Source organism: Bombina bombina, chromosome 5, assembly GCF_027579735.1.
Source record: "Bombina bombina isolate aBomBom1 chromosome 5, aBomBom1.pri, whole genome shotgun sequence".
NCBI classification, from domain to species: domain Eukaryota; kingdom Metazoa; phylum Chordata; class Amphibia; order Anura; family Bombinatoridae; genus Bombina; species Bombina bombina.
Window position 1 is genome coordinate 968,985,163 of NC_069503.1, and position 17,701 is coordinate 969,002,863.

At 35.5% G+C, this 17,701-nt stretch overlaps 1 protein-coding gene across 1 annotated transcript in view; it reads right to left on the reverse strand.

Moving 5' to 3' along the window:
* CNGB3 (cyclic nucleotide gated channel subunit beta 3) overlaps positions 1-17,701 on the reverse strand; it is a 195,196-nt gene that overhangs the window by 42,716 nt on the left and 134,779 nt on the right. Inside the window, exons 13-14 of the mRNA XM_053715907.1 lie at positions 7,488-7,606; positions 2,833-2,979 (exon numbers count right to left, since the gene is read on the reverse strand). Coding sequence (XP_053571882.1) covers positions 2,833-2,979; positions 7,488-7,606 — 266 coding nt within the window. The remainder of the gene's footprint in view (positions 1-2,832; positions 2,980-7,487; positions 7,607-17,701) is intronic.

Sequence of the window (17,701 nt, forward strand, 5' to 3'; positions counted from 1 at the left end):
GGGTTTGATTTATAACAGTTTGATGCACATGAAGCAGATAGATGTAGTGTGCTATATCGCATTGTACATGTGGATTGGCATTAATGTTATTAGGATTGCCATATTTGATGTGCGTTACATTGTTTATCTGTTGCTATGGTAAACGCTTTCTCCACATGCGGCCCATGTGATGTGTCACATTCCGGTGAAGTCATCACAATGGGATGGCATGTCTGGCACAATGCTGCCGGTGAGGGTATAAATGACTTCTGCTAAGACTTTGTCAGCAACTACTTTTAGTTTCATGTTTATGAACTGTTTTGGCATTTGACAAAGGTGCTGTAATGGCATCGAAACGTTATGCCGTTATTTAAATAAACGCTGTTTTATGTACCTAAGACCAGCGAGTGCCTTTCTTCATGCATTGGACTTCATATATATATATATATATATATATATATATATATATAAATGAATATAGGTATGCAAAAAAACAAACAAAAAAAAAGTCATTTGAAAATTAATTTCACCCCGTGATATATTAAAAACAATTTATTAACACATTATTTAATGCTTTACTTGTGAATTTAATGTATTTTTGAAAATATACACTCATTTCAAATCTAATGACTGCAACACGCCACAAAAAGTTGGTACAGTCAAATGTTTACCACTGGGTAACATCACCTTTTCTTTTAATAACACTTATTAAGCATTTGGACACTGAAGACACCATTTTAGCAAGCAGCATTTTCCCCTATTAATCCATTATGCATGTCTTCAGCTACGCAACTGTACAGAGCCTTTGTTGCTTTATTTTGAGTTTCATAATGCACCACACATTATTAATCGGAGACAGGTCAGGACTGCAGACAGGCCATGCTATCACCTGCATTCTCTGCTTACACAACCACGCACTTGTAATCCGGGCAGAATGTGGTTTGGCATTGTCCTACTGAACAATGCAGGGACATCCCTGGAGAAAACAACATCTGGATGGCAGCATATGTTGCTCCAAAATGTATACATATCTTTCTGCATTAATGGTGCCCTCACAGATGTGCAAGTTACCCATGCCATGGGCACTGACACACCCCCATACCATGTCGGACCACAAAACATGATTCCACTGTGCTACTGTCCATCTCAGATGAGACTGAGCCCCTAAAAGTAGTGGCACTTTTGGACAGTGTTGATGTATGGCTTCTGCTTTGCATAGTAAAGACTTAACTTGCTTCTGTGGATGCAGCAGCGAATGGTGTTGACTCACAAAGGTTTACCAAAGTATTCCTGAGCCCTTGTCCTGATATCCATTACAGACTCATGACAGTTTTTGAGAAAGTGACGTCTAAGGGGTTAAGAGATCAAGAGCATTCAGAAGTGGTTTTCAGCCTTGCCTTTTATGCACCGAGATTTGACCGGATTCCTTGAATCTTTTAATTATATTGTGCACTGTAGAAGGTGAAATGCCTTTGGGGAATGTTGTTCTCAAAGTTTTTGATTATTCGCTGATGCATCTGTTGACAGATTAGCGAGCCTCGACCCATACTTGCTCTTGAAGGGCTAGGTCTTTTTTGGAGGCTCCTTACATACTATGATTACATGATTGCCTCACCTGTTTCACATCACCTTTTTATTTGAACTTTTCACATCGCTATTAGTCCTAAATTGCCCCTGTACCAACTTTTTTGGAACGTGTTGCAGTCATCAGGTTTGAAATGAGTGTATATTTTCAAAAATACATTAAATTCACAAAGTAAAACATCAAATAATGTGTAAATAATGTGTTTTCAATATAGTACAGGGTGAATTGCACTTAAAAACTTTTTTTTGTTTGTTTTTTCATACTGTACCAAGTTTTTGGAATTGGGGATGTATATATAGGAATATCTATTTAAAAGTACTTAGAACATATTCTGCTATGTGCAGAACATTGGAATTGGAAATATTTACATTTAATACACAATATAATACTTTATTAAATATGAATATTGCATATATATGATTTTTCATGTTTTCACCTAAATGACTGCAAAGTGCTCCAATGCATTTATGTATATGTCCATATATGTATAAATATGTATGTTCGTTTTTATATGTGTATATGTCTGTAAATATATAAATACACATAAAAAAACAAATATACATATGTACACACACACACATATATATATATATATATATATATATATATATACACTGTATATACATACATATACTGTACATATTTAGATATTCTAGCGTCAATACGTTCACTCATTCACATTTACTTTTAACATGTAATATGGGAGGAATTTAACTTGCGTGCAAACGGCCTTGATCTGGCCCATAATTGTTATTTGTGCTACATATTCTTTTTTATTGGGGAGCTGCTAGATAGCTATAAGAGGTTCATATTTGCATTTTTTAATGGATAATAAGCACAACCTAAGGCTTTATCCATCAAGTGTTTAGGCAGCTTTGTAATTTACTCCTATTATCAATTTTTCTTCGTTCTCTTGCTATCTTTATTTGAAAAAGAAGGCATCTAAGCTAAGGAGCCAGCCAATTTTGTTTCAGTACCCTGGGCAGCACTTGTTTATTGGTGTGTGAATTTATCCTCCAATCAGCAAGAACAACCCAGGTTATTCACCAAAAATAGGCCGGCATCTCAACTTACATTCTTGCTTTTCAAATAAAGATACAAAGAGAATGAAGAAAATTTGATAATAGGAGTAAATTAGAAAGTTGCTTAAAATTGCATGAATCATGAAAGAAAAAAAATTGGGCTCTGTGTCCCTTTAACTCTTCACCAATGTATCTAAACTTTTGTCTACTTTAAATAAATTATCAGTGCAAAATAGGAAAACTTACTTGGCTTTCTTCATAAGACTTTTTTTTGAATCTGGATAGTGAACCAATATTTCATTGAGGTCTTTTTTGTCAAGGATAAATAGATTGGCAAAACCATTGGCAACAACATTAGCAGTGCGACGGTTTCCACCTCCAGAAGATAGAAGACTGCAAGAGAAAATAGTATGAACATTATTTCTAAACAAAGTGTCAGGCTGAAACTACAGGGAGTGCAGAATTATTAGGCAAATGAGTATTTTGACCACATCATCCTCTTTATGCATGTTGTCTTACTCCAAGCTGTATAGGCTCGAAAGCCTACTACCAATTAAGCATATTAGGTGATGTGCCTCTCTGTAATGAGAAGGGGTGTGGTCTAATGACATCAACACCCTATATAAGGTGTGCATAATTATTAGGCAACTTCCTTTCCTTTGGCAAAATGGGTCAAAAGAAGGACTTGACAGGCTCAGAAAAGTCAAAAATAATGAGATATCTAGCTTCTGAAGCGTGATCATCGAACAATCAAGCGTTTCATTCAAAATAGTCAACAGGGTCGCAAGAAGCGTGTGGAAAAACCAAGGCGCAAAATAACTGCCCATGAACTGAGAAAAGTCAAGCGTGCAGCTGCCAAGATGCCACTTGCCACCAGTTTGGCCATATTTCAGAGCTGCAACATCAATGGAGTGCCCAAAAGCACAAGGTGTGCAATACTCAGAGACATGGCCAAGGTAAGAAAGGCTGAAAGACGACCACCAATGAACAAGACACACAAGCTGAAACGTCAAGACTGGGCCAAGAAATATCTCAAGACTGATTTTTCTAAGGATTTATGGACTGATGAAATGAGAGTGAGTCTTGATGGGCCAGATGGATGGGCCCGTGGCTGGATTGGTAAAGGGCAGAGAGCTCCAGTCCGACTCAGACACCAGCAAGGTGGAGGTGGAGTACTGGTTTGGGCTGGTATCATCAAAGATGAGCTTGTGGGGACTTTTCAGGTTGAGGATGGAGTCAAGCACAACTCCCAGTCCTACTGCCAGTTTCTGGAAAACACCTTCTTCAAGCAGTGGTACAGGAAGAAGTCTGCATTCTTCAAGAAAAACATGATTTTCATGCAGGACAATGCTCCATCACACGCGTCCAAGTACTCCACAGCGTGGCTGGCAAGAAAGGGTATAAAAGAAGAAAATCTAATGACATGGCCTCCTTGTTCACCTGATCTGAACCCCATTGAGAACCTGTGGTTCATCATCAAATGTGAGATTTACAAGGAGTGAAAACAGTACACCTCCCTGAACAGTGTCTGGGAGGCTGTGGTTGCTGCTGCACGCAATGTTGATGGTGAACAGATCAAAACACTGACAGAATCCATGGATGGCAGGCTTTTGAGTGTCCTTGCAAAGAAAGGTGGCTATATTGGTCACTGATTTGTTTTTGTTTTGTTTTTGAATGTCAGAAATGTATATTTGTGAATGTTGAGATGTTATATTGGTTTCACTGGTAAAAATAAATAATTGAAATGGGTATATATTTGTTTTTTGTTAAGTTGCCTAATAATTATGCACAGTAATAGTCACCTGCACACAAAGATATCCCCCTAAAATAGCTATAACTAAAAACAAACTAAAAACTACTTCCAAAAATATTCAGCTTTGATATTAATGAGTTTTTTGGGTTCATTGAGAACATGGTTGTTGTTCAATAATAAAATTAATCCTCAAAAATACAACTTGCCTAATAATTCTGCACTCCCTGTATTTCCCTTTCTGTCATTCTTATCTTTTGCTTTTTAACAAAATTTTACCTAACTAGCATTATAAGTGATATATATTATTTTTACAGCTAGTTTACGAGTTTTGCGTTATGAGGGGTGCGGTGCTAATTTGCACGTTATTGTCACCGCTCATTTACCTACAGCGCTGGTATTACAGGTTTATTAAATCCCGGCGTTATTAGGCAAAAAGTGAGTGTAGAGCAAAATTGAGCTCCATACCGCACTCCAATACCAGCGCTGCTGAAAGACGCAGTGAGCTGGTTTTACGTGCTCGTGCACGATTTCCCCATAGTCATCAATGGGGAGAGCCGGCTGAAAAAAAGTCTAACACCTGCAATAAAGCAGAGTAAAGCTCCGTAACGCAGCCCCATTAATTCCTATGGGGAAACTAAATTTATGTTTACAACTAACACCCTAACATGAACCCTGAGTCTAAAAACCAATCAGCCAATAGGATTGAGCTTCAATCCATATTACATTAGACACCCATTTTAGAGTTAGAAATATGGCAAGGCCGTGAAACGACAGCTTTCTGTTGACCAGAAATAAATCCATATATGCACAGAACCCCTCAAAATAATAAGTAAGGGGTCACATGACAACTTTTATAAGCCTATAAATCCCAAAGAAAAATTTCTCTGAACTTTTCAAAAGAAGAAGCATTCCAGAACATTCCAAACTATTATCTTATGAAGGGATCAGGATGTTTGTTTCTTAGCTCTATTCTTTCTATTTCTTTGATGGTTTTAACAATTTGCACACGTCCTATTTAACTAAATTAAGTAAATGATGATACTATGTAACGGGCAGGAAAACTTCCCAAAGCAGGAACGGAACCCAGTGGCAAAGAACAATAAATAGACCAAGGCTTCACATCAAGCAAGGATTGAAGCAGAGATGGAATTCAGGAGTATCCAAGGTCAGGGCAGGCAGCAAAGATGCAACGTCAAAAACAAGCAAACGGTCAAAAGTCGCGGAAACCCAGAATACAAGGTAGGGAAACAGGATAATTGCTTAGTCTTTGTGAATCAGCCAGCAGAATAACTTAGCAATGAGTGAGAGGGCTGTCCAGGCTTTAAACCCTGCAAGGGCCAGGAACGCCCCCGTTGCTCAGGTAACGCAGGTGCAGCAGTCACCTGAGCACCTATGGGAGACAAGGGTGTAGCCACAGAACACTCCCCCTGTCTGTCAGGAGCCAGGAATGTAAATAGAACAAGGGGATATGGGAACGCGCTATAAATAGCGTATGAGATAAGGTAAAAATAATGAACAATAATAGAAACTACAATAGATTAAAAATATTTATAATATAGGCAATAGAAAATGTAATTAGCAATTAATATTAAAAAATAGATGCCGGCATCGAAAAGAAAGAAAATATAAGATTAAAAATTGTCTAAAAACGTGAGTACAGAATTGGGTCTAGATTTGATACCCTTAGGCAACAATGTTGCACAAATATGTTACCGTCCAAATACAAAGACACTTAAACGTGTAAATGTTACCGTCCAATTGTAGCCAATATTGTGAGCTTTTGACTTAGCTTTGAATGATGGTGTGTGTTCAGAATCCCTCGACCTTAGTTGGTAACAGCCAAAAAGCGAAGGTAAAGGTTTCTTTGTTCCACATTCAGTGAATAATAGGAAGGCTTATGAGTTACGCTTTCAGCAATAGCGGCAAGGCTTCTGAATCTGAAAGCCGGTTCCGGTTTGAAGGTCAAAGTTCAAAGTGCCGAACAGTGTGGACTCCGCTATTTACAGTAGTATTATTAATTGTAAACCAAATTGACTGCCAAGTAATGGTAGATCATGGGTGGGAATTACGCATGTTGAGTAACTTATATGTTTGAAAGAGGCTCTATGCACCACACCTACTACGTGTACTTTAAGCAGGTACTGGAGATGCGGCTGAAGGAACAGCGTATGGCAGGGTCCGTGTATTCAGTTCAGATAACAGCAGTTGAAAATAGTACTGAACAAGATAGGGTTGCCAAATAAACAGATGAGTAGATCATGGGTGGGAATTACGCATCAGGGAACAACTCTGTGAATTAAAAGTTGTTCTATGCACCTCACCTACTACTGGTTTCAGCAAATAATGAGCAAGTTTCTATGCGTTTCTTTATCAAGACAAGGGTGTAGCCACAGAACACTCCCCCTGTCTGTCAGGAGCCAGGAATGTGTTATGCACATCAGCCGTGGGCACGTGCGCGCACCTGCACACACACTCATGCAGAAACCCACAAATTTGCGTGCACACAAACACCCACGAACGCCCGGACAGTTGCAGGGGGTCCCGTGACCGCACACGCTTAGCCCCCCATCGGTGCCAAGGTAAGATGATACCCCTGGTAGAAATTCAGATAAGCCTCTGGTAGAAATTCCATAACATGATATATTGCAACTGTCTTCTCTAACTTGATAATACTTGCTAATATGCTGTTTAAGCAAAACATTCAAGATCTTAGTAGAAAATCATAGTTGTTATTTTGCTTCCTGGGAATGACCAATTGCCACTTCAAGGTAGAATATTTCCCACCTATTTAAGCCCCCTGGATGCCGCAACTTCACGCACTGGACTCCCAGGCTAAGCCCGCAGCCTCACAGTATTTGATACAATATAGGAAATGATGGAAAGTATGCTAATACCTGCAATTGTCTGTATATCATTGTTGGGACTCTGAACAAGAAATCATGAGGAGCAATAAGTCTACCATTTGTTTTACATTTAACTAATGGTAAAGAAAAAAAAAGAAAAAGCGTATGGAAAATAAGAAACAGGAATGCTTTAAAAGGAGCTTTAATTTTGTCATCACAATCTTGGGCAATATAAAGACAACCACAGTTGAACTATAAAGGACATTTTGTTTATTTTACTTTTGGGTCAGTTTTAAAGTGTTCACCTGATTTCTCCAAAAACAGCTCCAGCCTTCAGAGTAACGAGCACGGTCTTGTCATCAGGACCACCTAATACTTGGACTGCACCCTGCTTGATGATGTACATCTCTCTTCCAATTTCTCCCTAAAAATAAATATGCACACATACCATTAAAGCACAGAGGGCTAGAATATAAGTGGAGTGCAATTGATAGCGCAGGTAGCGTTATCTTGCGCTTGGTCTCAGGGAAATAATAATGAGCATTCTGATATTACAACCAAATGGTTACATTTTTTTAACCAATGCATCTTCAAATGGGAACAAAACTTTTAGCACAACCTATACTTTTATATTACAAGTGGCGAGTTAAGAGTTTATTTTGAGCCAAATCCAAAATACCGCTGTAACATTTAGCACTTTTTCAGACCTTAAAGGGACATTAAACCCAATTTTTTTCTTTCATGATTCAGATAGAGAATGCCATTTTAAACAACTTCCTAATTTACTTCTATTATCTAATTTGATTCATTATCTTAATATTCTTTCCTGAAAAGCATATCTAGATAGGCTCAGTAGCTTCTGATTGGTGGCTGCACACAGATGCCTCATATGATTGGCTCACCAATGTGCATTGCGTTTTCTTTAACAAAGGATATCTAAAGATTGCAGCAAATTAGATAATATAAGTAAATTGGAATGTTGTTTAAAATAGTATTCTCTATCTGAATCATGAAAGAAAAATTTGGGGTTTAGTGTCCCTTTAAGTAAACGATTATTTCTTACTAGTTTGCATAACAAATCACATGAAGATGCTATGAAAATAAATTATTTAAATTCATATTTAGTCTTAATACTAATGAAACAAGGGTTTGTGGCAGAATTAAAGGGATATGGTATATGACAATGGGTGGGACTGGGATGGGGTTATAGATGTGTGTGTGTGTGCAAATTTAAATAAATTTAAATATATATATACAAGTAAATAAATAAGTTTTACGCTTAAGTTTTATGGAAGAAGTATAGTACAGAACTAAATTAACAACTCCACTACCTAAGCAGATTTTTTTATGTTCCATCTGGAAACGATATTTATTGCCCTCGAGTTAACGCACAATAGCACTAACATTCTAGGTCAGAATGTATTACTATGCAAGGCATTTAATTATTCATCATCTGTAGAAAAATGTATTGCTATAATTATCTTTGGAAATATTTTTTCTGGAAATTTTATTTTTTTCTGTAAATTGATACAAAAACCATGAAGAAAGAAAATAGGGTAAATATTGATACAAATGTTTCACTAGTTAGAATTCAATACTTCCCCCTAGGTCTCTAATAAATATGCATGAGATAATCTGTAATAACATTCAGCAGTTTGTCTAAGTTTTGTAGGATATTATTATAAAGAATTATATAAAAATGTGTCAATGCTACAGAAATGACAAGACAAGGGGAGAAAATGTTGATGCCATAAAATTTGCTGATATTCTGCACTTAAAGGGATAGGAAACCCCAATTTTTTCCCCATTAATTGAATAGAACATACAATTTTAAACAACTTTCCAATTTACTTTCATTATCAAATTTGCTTTGTTCTCTTGTTATCCTTTGCTGAATGAACAGCATTGGACTACTGGCAGCAAGACAAATATGTTCAGACACCAATTAGCAGTAGCTCCCACTTGTGTAGATTATGTGCATATTCTTTTTCAACAAAAAGTGTCTTTGAAATTATATGCTCTATCTGGATCAGGCAACTTTAATGTTTACTTTCCTATTCCTTTAAAGGGATGAAATAGTAATATAAAGCAGCTAGTCTGAATTTTTAGGCTTAAGGGACATAAAGGAGAATTTTATAGCATGCTATTATGGCACTATGGCTTGAATATAATGTGGTTAACACTTGCAAATGAATTAAACACCTACTTAAAGGGACACTGAGCCCAAATTTTTTCTTTCGTGATTCAGATAGAGCATGCAATTTTAAGCAACTTTCTAATTTACTCCTATTATCAATTTTTCTTTGTTCTCGTGCTATCTTTATTTTAAAAAGAAGGCATCTAGGCTTTTTTTTGGTTTAGAACTCTGGATAGCACTTTTTATTGGTGGATTAATTTATCCACCAATCAGCAAGAACAACCCAGGTTGTTCACCAAAAATGGGCCGGCATCTAAACTGACATTCTTGCATTTCAAATAAAGATACCAACAAATTATAGACAATTTGATAATAGGAGTAAATTAGAAAGTTGCTTAAAATGTCATGCTCTATCTGAATCTGAAAATTTGGGTTCAGTGTCCCTTTAAGGTCAGCTCTGGACTGGCAGCTCACTATTGGTCCAGAGCTGAACATGGCCACTGAGCCATCCAGGGATGCATTTATCTGTAGCTGCCATTCACCAGCCATTTTTACCTTAGGACGGGTAGTACATTGCTGAACCTTAGAGGATTTTATTATTGCTCCTTTATGTCACTTTAATAAACATACTGATGAGCACAGAGTGCATGTGGCATTGCAGGTTATGTCATCTACACTCTCTGCTCTGTATACATGGACAAGGGGTGTTGAAATCCACACACAGTACTAAAATTATAAAGCAGTGGCTATACTATGGGCCCATTTATCAAGCTCCGAACGGAGCTTGTGGGCCCGTGTTTCTGGCGAGTCTCGAGTTAACGCACAATATCACTAACATTCTAGGTCAGAATGTATTACTATGCAAGGCATTTAATTATTCATCATCTGTAGACCGTTGCTCCATAACCCTGTCCGCCTGCTCTGATGAGGTGGACAGGAATCGCCGGAAATCAACCCAATCGAGTACCTTTTATTTATGGCAGCTACTGTACAAATGACTGCACATAATTAGTTATTAGGGGTAACACCTGTAGTTAAAATGTGTTCTACAACAAAGTCTAATAGAAAATGATGCTTTGTAGAGGTTTGTCTATACTTTAAGTATTTAAATAAGCACAAATAGAAACAAAATCCAAAAAACCCCAAAACGTTTAAGATCTAAGATTTCTTCAATAACCTTTTTTCCAATTAAGATGTATTGATTAGAAAAAAAAATACATCTTAAAGGGACAGTCTTCTCCAGAATGTTTATTGTTTAAAAACATATAGGGCTCCATGTACTAAGCCGTCAATTAATCCGACATTGTAGATGCGGATAAACTCGCCGTTACTCGCTGCGGGCAAACTGGTGTCCGCTGTCACTATGTACTAATAATCCCCCAATAAATAGACACGTCTAGCCCGCCGCGAGCAGTGGAGGATTATTGATAAATTTGACGCCTCGCTCGCCGCGACTAAGCTAATGTACTTAACTGTCAGTCGAATTGTATGGCCAATTATTAACATGTGACATGCAAGGTGTCAGAAACGTCATATTAGTCTTGGGAAAGGAATTTGTCTCCTATAAAAGTTCAAGTTTTCTAAACAACTTTATTATTCTTCCAAATTTTTTGAAGAGTGATTACAAAGCGTTATTTTTGTAATATTTATTTACAAATTGGATATGGCTTCATCTGGATCTGATACCACTTCAAAATCCAAGAATCCTCACTTTTCACATCAGCAAAACGTAGTTTTGATTGATATGATTATTGACTCTTATGATTATTTGTTTGAATGTCGTGTCAAACAGACTAATTTTTCGTGGAGGAAGCAGATCTGGCAAAGGATAAGCAATGCCGTTAGTGCCCAGGGTCCTGGAAAAAAGGATGTCGATCAGCTAAAGAAGCGTTACAACGACATTAAACGTTTCGCCAAAGCAAAATTGGCCAGAGAAAAAAATTTGCCACGTGCTACCGGAGGTGGACCACCATATGTGGCCGACCTCAATGACTATGAGCAGAAGCTTGTTCAGCGTCTAGGACCAGAGATCATCACTGGCATAACGGATGATTGTGACAGTGATTTGAGAGGTAAATGTACAACATAATTGATGCAAAATGTTTGTTAAATAATGATAGCTCAGTGTCTCCAATATATATTTATGAAAAATAACATGATCTGACTTCTTATGCTTCCGTATGTGAATCCGCACATAGGCCCCAAATATTATTGACTCTTATCATTTATGGCGCACTTGAGTCTTATCATTTATGGTGCACTAATAAAAAAATGTATTTTAGAATATACATATATATATATATATATATATTTATATAATCCAAAAAAGTATAAATGGGATTGTACAATAATAGGGTTTTTATACTTATCTTTTTTTTATCTCTGCATATTCTGACTGACCCCTGATCACATGCCTTTTTAAATGTATTATCTATTGACTTCCATGTTGCAGTATTTGAGCATAGAATATTATTTTTAACATCTTTCAAAATTAGTTGATAATATCTAATTGTTCTCTGCTTTCTAAAGATATACTTTTTTCAGACATAGCTATGCACATAGTTGATGCAGTCACATGCGCCATCTATGTGCATCAACCAATGATCATTTACTGAGCCTGTATAGATTTGATTTTCATCAAAGTATATCAATGTAATGAAGCCAAAAAGATAATACAATTAAATAATTTTTAAAAAGCATGTTCTTCTGAGATCATGGAAGGAAAATGTTTGTTTTCATGTCCCTTTAATGATTGTGCCAGCATTCACTGCTGCGATGATATTATTATTAACAGTATGAGCTTTCAGTTTAAACTACAAATAAAAACAAAACTAAAAATGTATTAATAAAAATATTTTTTTATTTGTTTTATTTTAAAGCAACACAAGCACAGCCTGTGGGGAGTACCAATGAAGTGCCCACTTGTTCAAGATCTTCTTCAGCTGTTTCCAGACCATCTACCGGTGCAGCTGTTTCCAGACCATCTGCCAGTGGAGCTCATGGTCAATTTATACGGTCCACATCAACTGTCACACACAGTTCTTCATCTGCGGAGACACTCCCTGATATAAGGACCAGCACTCCAGAAACAGGTGTTGGAAGAGCAACTGGTAAGTAAATGATTAATTAAATGAATAATTACAATGGCGTGTGTTATCTCTTTCATCTATCAAATCCAAATTTTTTTTTTAAACAAATGTACAATGTCAGTATTGACATAATCTAGTTCGAGATCGTTTAGAGATGTAATGGCATTTTAATGACAAATACCAATGATCTGAGCTTTTCATTAAAGGTACACTGGACAATTTTTTTTAAATGATGATTCAGATAGAGCATGCAATTGTAAGAAACTTTCAAATGTACTTACATTTTAACATTATTTTCATTCTCTTTGTATCTCTCTTTTAAATCCAAGAATGTGAGTTTAGATGCCGCCCAATTTTTGTTGAATACACTGTGTTGTTCTTGCTGATTGGTTGTTAAATTCACCTACCAATAAACAAGTGCTTTCCATGGTTCTGAACCCAAAAATAGCTTAGATGCCTTATTTTTCAAATAAAGGAAACAAGAGAATTAAGCAGAATTGATAATAGTAGTAAATTAGAAATTTGAGTAAAATTGCATGCTATATCTTAATCACAAAATAATTAGTTTTTGTACAGTGTCCCTTTAATTGCAAACTACATTTCATTAATATTTTTAAAAATAGATTTTGCAGTGAATGCAATAGCGTTTGAATATATGTCAATAAATAACATTTACTCAAATCCTATATTCTTTTTTTTTTCTTTGTTTATAGGTGATTTGGGACGTCTTTTCGAGAGATTGACTGGACATTCATTTCCATTATTTGATGGTATGTATCACTTATGTATATATATAAAATATAATTTAAATTTGTGTATGACTGTTGTATCTGCTCTCTCCTTCTATTTCATTTCTGAAACCGTGTTTACAAAAATGTATGTATATTTTCTAACAATTGTTTATGGCTTGAACTAGAAGAAGAAAACTCATCAAGGGAGATCACTATCAATCTCATGCCAATAGCGGAAAATCCAATTCCATAGGAAACAACAGGAGGTCATGATGGAAGTGAGACTCCAGATATTCTCGAAGAATTTGGAGATGCACAACCAGATGAAATCCATACACCTGAAAACCTGGAGGAACCAGTTGAAACACAGGCACCACCACTAACACAAGAAACAGGTGCTCTAAATATTGAAAATCCACCAGCAGAAGGACTATTGGCCGATGTTGGATTAAGGGAAATGTTGACCCTTGCAAGGCAATATAGAGAGGACCATAGGGACATGCAGAATATTATAAACACAAATATTGGACATTGGGGCAGCTATTTCCGACAAAAAAAATGAAATTGAACAAGAAAGAAATGAAATTGAAAGGCAGAAATTACATCTGCAAAGAGAAATGTTTCAGTGGCAGAGGCAGATGGATGAAGAAAAAAACAGCAAATAAATAGAGCATTATCCATCACTGAAAGGACATTACAATCTCTGTTGTCTGTTGTAAGTGAAAGGGAGGGTACAACAGACCCCAAAAGACCACGGCTAGAATGAACATTTCTTATTTATAACACCATATAATCCATAAAGTTGTATTTTATGTTAATTGTTTGCAGACTATTTTTTTTTTTTTTTTTTAAAGTTTAAAATGTTATTGTTTAATAAAGACAAAAAATTTTATGCCAAAAAAATATGTTTTATTTACATAAATTCAAAATTAGGATTAATATTGATTCTTCACAAAAACAGTATTTGTCATTTTTTTCTTGTCATTCTTCTGACAATTATATTGCAAAAAAAAAATAAAAAATAAAATAATCAAATAATATATTTCCGGTATAAAAAATCTACTTCCTCCAATAACATTCCCAAAGTTGCCCTAATTTTAGCAATTTTGAGTTTAACATTATCTTCAAGACAACTCTGAGTACTTTTGTCTTCAGTTTCAGTAGTTGATGTTGAAGATACATCTGTAGAATAACAAAAGCAAAAACATTATTATTTCAATTTACATATACATATGCAATGTTTCATATGGTTTATTTCTTCACAATATTACCTCCTGCTGTGGTTTTATCGATTTCATCTACTATATTGGCTTCTACACTTATGTCCACTCCTTTAAAGCTTTCATCAGTGCCAACTCCTAGAAATATGCAATATGTATTAGTTAAAACTTTGATTTTCTTGGTTTTAAGATTACTGAGTATGAAACATACCTTTATCTACCATCATTGTTGTTAAAACTTCTATTCTTGGTTGACTATCATCTGAACTCAAGGCTTCAAATATTGGCACACTATCAGGATTTTGAAAATCTTCTATTTCATACCGATTTTGTATGTCTTCCATTGTAATATCTATGAACGTAATTAGAAAGATAAAGATACAAAACTATTTAATCCAAAAACTAAAATATATTATTTATAAGTTAAATAACAACTCATTACCTGTCTGTGTGTTTTTATGAAAAACGTGATATGGATTGGGAGATAATTCAATATCCATTAGTGTTAGTGGCATAGGTGGAGATAAAGCATCACTCCTGGGTGTTTGCACCAACATTGACCGGAGGTAGTGTGGTGGCTGTTTACACTTACTTTTCTTACTTCTCATATCTATAAACATATTAATAAAAAAAGATTTGAATTAAAAATTTAAAAATTAATAGATTATAATCAATGTTTGTCAAATTAGAAATTATGCATGCTACAACAATTTTAATAATGGGACACTGAAAAAAAATATTTTTACTACTTTATACTTTATAATTTACTCCTATTTTTAATTTTTCTTCATTCTTTTTCGGCTAGATTTAGAGTTTGGCGGCCAAAGGGGTGCGTTAGCTACACATGCTTTTTTTCCCCCGCACCTTTTAAATACCGCTGGTATTTAGAGTTCACAGAATGGCTGGGTTTTCAGTGCGTTAGGCTCCAAAAAGGGAGCGTAGAGCATATTTACCACCACTGCAACTCTAAATTCCAGCGGTTCTTACGGACGCGGCCATCTTAAAAAACGTGCTCGTGCACGATTCCCCCATAGAAAACAATGAGGCCATTTGAGCTGAAAAAAAACCTAACACCTGCAAAAAAGCAGCGTTCAGCTCTTAACTCAGCCCCATTGTTTTCTATGGGGAAACACTTCCTAAGTCTACACCTAACACCCTAACATGAACCCTGAGTCTAAACACCCCTAACCTTACACTTATTAACCCCTATTCTGCCGCCCCCGCTATCGCTGACACCTGCATATTTTTTTTAACCCCTAATCTGCCGCTCCGTAAACCGCCGCTACCTACATTATCCCTGTGTACCCCTAATCTGCTGCCCCTAACACCGCCGACCCCTATATTATATTTATTAACCCCTAATCTGCCCCCCACAACGTCGCCTCCACCTGCCTACACTTATTAACCCCTAATCTGCCGAGCGGACCGCACCGCTACTATAATAAAGTTATTAACCCCTAATCCACCTCACTCCCGCCTCAAAAACCCTATAATAAATAGTATTAACCCCTAATCTACCCTCCCTAACATCGCCGACACCTAACTTCAATTATTAACCCCTAATCTGCAGACCGAATCTCGCCGCTACTGTAATAAATGGATTAACCCCTAAAGCTAAGTCTAACACTAACACCCCCCTAAGTTAAATATAATTTTATTCTAACTAAATAAATTAACTCTTATTAAATAAATTATTCCTATTTAAAACTAAATACTTACCTGTAAAATAAACCCTAATATAGCTACAATATAAATTATAATTATATTGTAGCTATTTTAGGATTAATATTTATTTTACAGGCAACTTTGTAATTATTTTAACCAGGTACAATAGCTATTAAATAGTTAATAACTATTTAATAGCTAAAATAGTTAAAATAATTACAAAATTACCTGTAAAATAAATCCTAACCTAAGTTACAATTAAACCTAACACTACACTATCAATAAATAAATAAAATAAAATACCTACAATTACCTACAATTAAACCTAACACTACACTATCAATAAATTAATTAAATAAACTACCTACAATTAACTACAATGAAATAAACTAACTAAAGTACAAAAAATAAAAAAGAACTAAGTTACAAAAAATAAAAAAATATTTACCAACATTAGAAAAATATTACAACAATTTTAAACTAATTACAGCTACTATAAGCCCCCTAATAAAATAACAAAGACCCCCAAAATAAAAAAATGCCCTACCCTATTCTAAATTAAAAAAGTTCAAATCTCTTTTACCTTACCAGCCCTGAAAAGAGCCCTTTGCGGGGCATGCCCCAAAGAATTCAGCTCTATTGCCTGTAAAAAATACACATACAATACCCCCCCCAACATTACAACCCACCACCCACATACCCCTAATCTAACCCAAACCCCCCTTAAATAAACCTAACACTAGGGCATTTTTTTATTTTGGGGGGCTTTGTTATTTTATTAGGGGGCTTAGAGTAGGTGTAATTAGTTTAAAATTGTTGTAATATTTTTCTAATGTTTGTAAATATTTTTTTATTTTTTGTATCTTAGTTCTTTTTTATTTTTTGTACTTTAGTTAGTTTATCTAATTGTAGTTATTTGTAGGTATTTTATTTAATTAATTTATTGATAGTGTAGTGTTAGGTTTAATTGTAGATAATTGTAGGTAGTTTATTTAATTTATTTATTGATAGTGTAGTGTTAGGTTTAATTGTAACTTAGGTTAGGATTTATTTTACAGGTAATTTTGTAATTATTTTAACTAGGTAACTATTAAATAGTTCTTAACTATTTAATAGCTATTGTACCTGGTTAAAATAAATACAAAGTTGCCTGTAAAATAAATATTAATCCTAAAATAGCTACAATATAATTATTATTTATATTGTAGCTATATTAGGGTTTATTTTACAGGTAAGTATTTAGATTTAAATAGGAATAATTTATTTAATAAGTGTTAATTTATTTCGTTAGAATAAAATTATATTTAAGTTAGGGGGATGTTAGGGTTAGAATTAGCTTTAGGGGTTAAAAAATTTATTAGAGTAGCGGTGAGCTCCGATCGGCAGATTAGGGGTTAATACTTGAAGTTAGGTGTCGGCGATGTTAGGGAGGGCAGATTAGGGGTTGATACTATTTATTATAGGGTTATTGAGACGGGAGTGAGGCGGATTAGGGGTTAATAACTTTATTATAGTAGCGGTGCGGTCCGCTCGGCAGATTAGGGGTTAATAAGTGTAGGTAGGTGGAGGCGACGTTGAGGGGGCAGATTATGGGTTAATAAATATAATATAGGGGTCGGCGGTGTTAGGCGCAGCAGATTAGGGGTTCATAGGGATAATGTAGGTGGCAGCGGTGTG